A 7337-nucleotide genomic window follows, 5' to 3' on the forward strand; every position below is an offset into this window, starting at 1 on the left:
AGCAGCTCGGTTGTCTTGACGCTCGAATCAAAATTCACTACCATCGTTATAGCGAAGCTTTTAGCCGCACCACTCCTACTATCACTCTCACGACTACTATCATTACCCTTACTACTACTACTACCACCATCATTGTTAGTATTCATATTACTGTTTGCATTTTCATATTTTTCTTTTTCATTTTTTTCGCCCTCAGCGTCGTCACTACCACCACCACCACCATCATCACCAGCACCACCATTTTTTATTCCTTTTTCTCCTTCCTCTCTTCCCCTCCTGATAACTCCTCGAAACGTCGTAGTAACGTTGGGAACGTTGCTAGTGAATTGTTCGACTGTGTCTATGAAGTCTCCTGTGATTGGTTGATCGATTGGCGGGAAGTTGTGTGATTGGGGGGTTGTGTGATTGGTTGATTGATTGGAGGTTGTGTGATTGATTGATTGGAGGTTGTGTGATTGGTTGATTGATTGGGGGTTTGTATGATTGGGTGATTGTTAATAATAATAATAATAATAATAACAACAATAATGTCATTTATGAGCGCCCTATGCATAGCGTCCGAGGCGCCCGGATAAACAAGTGTCAGCACAGCCGCCAAAGGCCTCTTCAAACAGATGCTGCTTCAATCGCTTTTCAAACGTTTCTATTGATGATTGTTGACGGATGATGAGTGGCAAACTGTTCGATATTGATGGTGAGCAATGTGAGAAGCCTTTATTGACGATAGTTGATGTATTGACTGGTTGATGCAGTTGCAATGAAGACGGTTGACGAAGGTGACGACGATGATTAACAGACGAGCGAAGGCGAATGAGTTTGTGAAGATATGATGGTTGAGATGTGTTGAGTGTTTTATATGTGATGACAGCTATTTTATATTTTAAATTAAATTTTCTAAATTAAATTTTCGCAATTTTAAACTGATTTCGTTAAATTAGTGATATGCCCGAAGATAAAAGCACCAAGTGTAGCAAAGTAGTTTCTAAAAAAATAACTAGTGTAGTCAGTAGAGGAGTTTGTCGTTACAAGTGCTGTGAATTTAAAAAGATTTGTCAAACAAGATGATAGAATTACCAAATTTGACATGTTTGATGTTGATAAAACCATTAAGCAGTAGTATTGATGATGTTAGGAGGGAACGAAACAAAATGGGCAATGAAATGACAAACATTGTTAAGAAAGAAGATGAAATGGAGGAGGATGTGGGCAAGAATTAAGGATTTAAATAAAACAATTGCTAAGGATTTTACCATTTTTTCTACAAAGACTGAAAAAAAACTTGCAGAACTAGAAAATAACATGCCCGAGGTAGCCAAGATTTTGAGAATTTTCGATAAAACGTGGGCTAATGTTGTTAGTAATGTGGCAATGCTTGTAAAGCCATTGAAAAGACCAACGACATCAAATATGTTGCAGACCTAGAGGAGAGAATGAATAATGTAATAAACATTTACAGGTTAAATAAATGCAGTGGATAGTGGACCTGCAAGTGGCAGGAAGCAGGATAGAATAAAGGTGTTAGAAACTTGTTCACGCCTTACGGCTGGACTTGTCACAGAAAATAATATAAATCAGTTTTTCGCCTTAGGAAAAAAATGAAAAAGATCGACCCGACCTGCCATGATAAAATTCCATAAAAATAAAGACAAAAACTTATTCGTGGAAAATTTAAATAAGTTGAAGACTCTTGAAGGCGATTTTGGAAATATCCATGTCAAACGAGATTTAAATAAAGAAGAAAGATTGGAAAGGAAGATTGGATTGGAAAGTCCAGGTTGTATTCATGTTCCGGGTAATGGAGGGGGTGCCAAAAAACATGAAAATTATAAAGTTAAGAAAGAATTAAAAAAGATATCGAGAGTGGCTGAAGTGTTTTAAACTAATGTGAATTGCATAACAAAAATTAAATTATTAGTTAAATCAAAGTTTTTATCAAAGAATATTTTAATTTTCACAGAAACCAACGGTGAAAATATCATTAAAGAATATACTGAGAATGAATTTAAATTGATTAACTATAATTTACATGCTGCTAATTTTATGCAAAAAGGATACAGAGGTATATTTTTCTACACGAGGATTGGAATTAATTCGACTGAACTTGATTTAGGCATACCCTTTAAAGAATATATATGCATAAAAATTGAGAGTTGTTCACTGGAGTTACTGTTTTTGGTGATATACAGAAGTCCTAATTCAGATATTTACAATAATGAACAGTTGTTTGCCATATTAAAGTCAATTTTTGGCTTGAAAGGATTAAAAATAGTGATTGGAGATTTCAATGTTCCCCATATACAACAACACACGTTTAGACGACATTTTCCCCGAGATCGGGGGTTGCCGTTTGGCTATCTATGATGAAACCGAAATACTCCTCGACGCCATCCACATCTGTCACTCGCCTCAGTATCACGCAACCCCGCTTTCACCCTGTCCTTCTCCACCTGCTCTCTCCATCCCAATCGCGGAGACCCCTTCCTACCACTCCTTCAACCTCGAACTCCAACACTCGCCTAATCCCGACCCTTTCATCCCTTCTCAACACATGTCCATACCACCGCAATCTCGATCTCCTTATCAATGTCATAATGTCCTGATTCAGTCCCATCATCGACATCAGCTCTGTACCACTTCTCCTATCCTCCACTTTAACCCCACACATCATCCTCACCATAGCTCTTTCAGCCCTCTGCCCTCCTCACTTTCCTCCTCTCTCCTCAACACCCAAGTTTCACCACCATATACCATCGCTGCTCTTACACATGCTCTATATACCCTCCCTTTCATCTTCACTGACCATTTCTTTCCACACAATACCCCACCCAGTTTCCTAAATTTCATCCATCCCACACGAACTCTAGCTGTAACAGTGCTCAAACATCCTCCATCCACGTTCAGCTTAACACCTAAATAAACAAAGCTTTCCACTCTTTCAATACCACCACTCAACTCCGTCATTCCTATTTAACACACCATGAACACACTTCTTACATTTGAACGTGCCTTCCACCTTTTTCAGTGCCCCCTCACACCACTACATCTCTTATGCACCCACTTCTGACATCCTATACACAATACCGAGTTAGCCTTCACTCTCCACATATAAAATGGATGAGTATTTCAACAAAAATGTTGCAAAATCTGTTGAGTGTAGGTTTGTTAATTTTGTGAACGATAATCTTCTACTTCAGATGATTAAGGGTGCCACTAGATACAGGGCTAGTCAAACACAAAATCTTCTACATCTGTTATTAGTTCAATATGAAAATATCATCAAAGAGCCGAAGTATTTACCACCAGTTTGAAAGAGTGATCACTGTGCAATGAGTTTTTGCAATGGATTCCTTCCCAAGTAATCAAGTTATGTATGTCACCAAAAGAAAATTTGATAAAGGTGATTATGTTTCAATGAATGAATATATAAAAATGAATTCAAAAATGTCTGATGAAATGAGCGAAAATGATAATGTTGATTGTGTTAACAAACTATGGAATCATTTTTCACAAACTTTGATCAAAGCAACTGAACTGTTTGTACTATGCTACATCAATAATAGCTTTGCCAAATCACATAAATTTATATGTCCCAAATATTTAAAAGATCTGATAAAAAAAAAGAAAAAAGTTGTGGAAAAATTTTATCTTTAACAAAAATCCAATCATATTTGATGAGTTCAATCAGTTTAAGAAACTTAGAAATAAGATTGAAAGAGCTGTGGTAAATGTTAGACAAAATGAAGCAATCATTATGACTAAAAAAATAGAAGATTTTTGGATGCAAGTTTTTTGGATGCATGTCAACAAAGTGTAAAAAAAGTCAACATTTAGAACAAGTTTGGCTAATCTGTTTTGAATGATCTGAAGGGAGGAAATTGGATATGCAGGAGTGCCATGTAACAGAGAGTTGCAGCAGTCGAATCGAGATAATACAAGACAGCGTGCTAGCGTGGAGGCCATTTCAACTGTCAGGAAAGGTCATAGACCAAATAATGTAGTAGCATATTTTGATGAGAGCAGAGGTGTGAGCTTTGAAAGTTAGAGACGGGTCGAGAGTAACAGCCAGCAGTTTAAGACTTGTTGATGTAGACAGGTTTGACCCAGCAATAGACAAGTTGGAAGGTGGAGAACATTTTGAGTTGCTGTTGTGCACCGAAAAACATTATTGCAGATTTCGAGCATTTAGTTGAAGGAAATTAAGTGAATGCCAGTCCTTTATTGATGAGGCACAAAAGTTAAATCTACATCTATGAGAAGAGATATTTTGGTGGGAGATTTCATATACTATACTTGTGCCATTCGCATATTGTTGGAAGGATGAGTCATAATTGTTGAAGATGTCAGATAAGGGATCAGTATAAATAGTGAAAAGCATTGGTTTGAAAGAATGAATTGATTGATCGGGGGATTGTGCGGTTGGTTGATTGGGAGGTTGTATGATTGGTTGATTGAAAATGGATGTGTATAATTAATTAATCGCAGTTGCAGGAACTTAATTAATCAAGAAACCAATCAATCCACTATCCAAAATATCTAATAAACCACCCCAATAATATTTTTATATAGAATTCACAATTCTCTCTTTAATATTCCTCAGATGCGTCAACACATCACACACAAGTGTGCTGGATGGGGATCTCTCTGCATTCAAACCCCGTCACTGAGGCAGCAGTGCCAGACACCTTAGCCATTAAAACATCACGCCACCCAACCAATCAACAAACCATTCTCGTCTTCAACCATCATCTTATGCAGGAGCTTCAAAACTTCGACTGGCCGATCAGTTCGAACGTTGATGTTGAGATCCGAAGTTAGGAGGGCGCATTTCGTTCTCGTCGATCCGTACATCTTGGCTACTGCTTTTGTCGAGGCTGGTTGGTTGATTGGTCGGTTGGTTGATGGGTGTAGTTGATGTATCATGCTATCAATCAATCAATCATTCAACCTACTTATTAATCAACTGATGGATTGATCAATCCATTCATCCATCCATCAACCTATCTATCATTTATTTGACAATCTATCTATCAATCACTTTATCAATCATTTATTCACTAAATTTAAATTTATTACACAACCAACCAACCAATCATCAACCAATCAATCAAATAAACCAACCAAGAAATAATCAATCAATCAATCAATTAGTCAATCAACAAACCAATCAATCACCAACCAATCAATCAAGCAAACAAACCAGGCATAAATTTCTTAATCATTATGTTAATCCTTTGTACAACACTCTCCCTAGTCTCATAATCTTCGGGCGACAAAGACACCGCATGGTACAGATTAGATAGAAATTTATCCAGCTGATCTGGATGCCTCGGTGTCGGGTTGTTTGATGTTGGCCCAAATTTGAAATCCAATGCAATTTTTTTCAACTACATCAAAAATGATTAAAAATCAATCAATCAACTAATCAATCACTCGATCAACCAACTAGCCAACTTATGCAATACTTTTCTAGAAATCAATAAAACAAATGACTGAATGACACAACACGTGCGTGTATGAATGATTGAATGCAAGAATGAATAAATGAATGAATGAATGAATGAGAGAAAAAACAAGAGTAAAGGAATAAAAAAATGAACAAATGAATGAACAGTAGGGCCAAAGACCTCCATAAGTTTCAAGTGCTTATCATCCCTTTCCAAATGTCTGATGGAGTGCTCCACATCTTTACAGTGGTAGTTGCAGAGGTTGCAGAAATATTTGCAATTCAAATACTCACTTGAAGTCTGTCGGTGTATGTGTATATATATACAATACACATGTGTGTGTTTGTATATATACTTGTGTGTATGTATTTCCTTGTGTGCATGTTTGATCATGTATGTTGGGACTTGTATCAAATTACATGAGGAGTAAATTTAATTTTTATTAAATTTTAAAATAACTCAAATCATTTCTAATTAATGATGATTAATGATTCTTTAGAAATTTCATAGAAAATTTATAATCACAGAGAAACCAAACATACACTTCTGAATATGCAGTTGAACTCAAGCAGATATTGCCAAGATTCTCTCTGTTGTGACATGCCGGCCATCTTGGATGATGGTGATGATGATGGGTTTGTTTGAGATGATTACAATGTCGAAAGACAGATGATGTGATGAGTAGGATGATGATGATGAAACCACAAGGCGGAACTAACAATTACACAAAACTGTTTTTCTCGATTCAGTTCAAAATTTTCTAGTAAGTAATAACTTCAGATGATATAACAATTTATTTGCAATTGTTACTGAATTACAACAGTTCAATTTTAGATTGATTAAAATATTAAATTAAAATTATGAATTAACTAATTTAATTTATTTATAAAACAAATGAAATCATATTTTATTTATTTTTTAAATATCCCCCAATAAAGTATATCCACCACGCACTTTATGCCTACATAACAAGCATTAAAGAACAAAACATGAGTTAAAAACTAATGTTAATCAAATAAAATAAAAAAGAAACTGATTATTTATGATGTCAATAATAGAGATATAACTTCTTACCTAATTTACTTCAAACTTTCAATTTAAAAAGTTTTGAATCAAAAGTCAAAAGAACTCAAAACAAAACATTTAATATTAAAAAAAAAATTAAATTAAAAAATGGACGAAATTTCCATAAAAACGCTTTTAAAATTTCAAACGAATGCGCGAGTCCTACAGCCAACCAGCACCAACTCAACTCAAATAATTAATTAAATAATTAAAAAAATAAATAATTAAATAAAAATCTTCAAGCATCCGTCGACACTAAATGATAATCAACCCCAACCCGAGCAATTTGATAACAACAAACAAACGTCTGTGACATTAGATTGTCGCAACGTCCGATGGTCCTAATTAAACTATGGAAAACCAAACCATTTTTAAAATCAAAAACTTGTGATTTACAGTTGAAATAACAAATAAACCCATTAAAATAACTATTTAATAATAATTTAATTAATTAAAATTTTTTATTATGTAAGAAAAAAAATCAAGTTGATTGTTACTGTAGTGCAGCGTGGGAAATGGCAGTGACGTAGATTAAATGCGTGAGGGCACAGGTTCCATGTGAAATTTTAATTGGATGGTAAGCGCTGTTAATAACTTGGCAAACATTTTCTGAAATAAAATATTTTCATTAATTTTTCACTACTATTTTAAACAAAAATTATCATGTTGCCATTATACATCCGTAGAGAAACTTAATGTGACAGTAACTGGTCTGACATTGAAATTATTTATAGGATGCACTTGAAAAGTTTCAAGAACATAAATTTATCTTATGTGCATTAACCTGAGTCTACAAAGACACAATCACGTGCTGACTATAGAAAAGAC

General features: G+C 34.9%; 3 protein-coding genes across 3 annotated transcripts in view; 1 reads left to right on the forward strand and 2 right to left on the reverse strand.

Annotated features, from left to right (window-relative positions):
- Positions 1 to 241, reverse strand: part of HELRODRAFT_178225 (hypothetical protein) — a gene marked incomplete at both ends in the record, with an annotated part of 13343 nt that extends 13102 nt beyond the window's left edge. The window contains one exon of the mRNA XM_009026340.1: positions 209 to 241. Within this exon, the coding sequence (XP_009024588.1) occupies positions 209 to 241 (33 nt within the window). The remainder of the gene's footprint in view (positions 1 to 208) is intronic.
- A 1379-nt stretch (positions 242 to 1620) lies between these two features.
- Positions 1621 to 4200, forward strand: HELRODRAFT_178226 (hypothetical protein; the record flags this gene model as incomplete). Its single annotated transcript, XM_009026341.1, has 5 exons — positions 1621 to 1774; positions 2051 to 2286; positions 3195 to 3289; positions 3868 to 4037; positions 4172 to 4200. The coding sequence occupies 5 exons, from the start codon at positions 1621 to 1623 to the stop codon at positions 4198 to 4200; spliced, it is 684 nt and encodes a 227-aa protein (XP_009024589.1).
- Positions 4201 to 4698: 498 nt separating this feature from the next.
- HELRODRAFT_178227 (hypothetical protein) lies at positions 4699 to 6055 on the reverse strand (the record flags this gene model as incomplete). Its single annotated transcript, XM_009026342.1, has 4 exons — positions 4699 to 4871; positions 5243 to 5384; positions 5625 to 5744; positions 5987 to 6055. The coding sequence occupies 4 exons, from the start codon at positions 6053 to 6055 to the stop codon at positions 4699 to 4701; spliced, it is 504 nt and encodes a 167-aa protein (XP_009024590.1).
- Positions 6056 to 7337: the final 1282 nt, after the last annotated feature.

The sequence above is a fragment of the Helobdella robusta genome (assembly GCF_000326865.2).
Source record: "Helobdella robusta unplaced genomic scaffold HELROscaffold_46, whole genome shotgun sequence".
Taxonomy (NCBI): Eukaryota; Metazoa; Annelida; class Clitellata; order Rhynchobdellida; family Glossiphoniidae; genus Helobdella; species Helobdella robusta.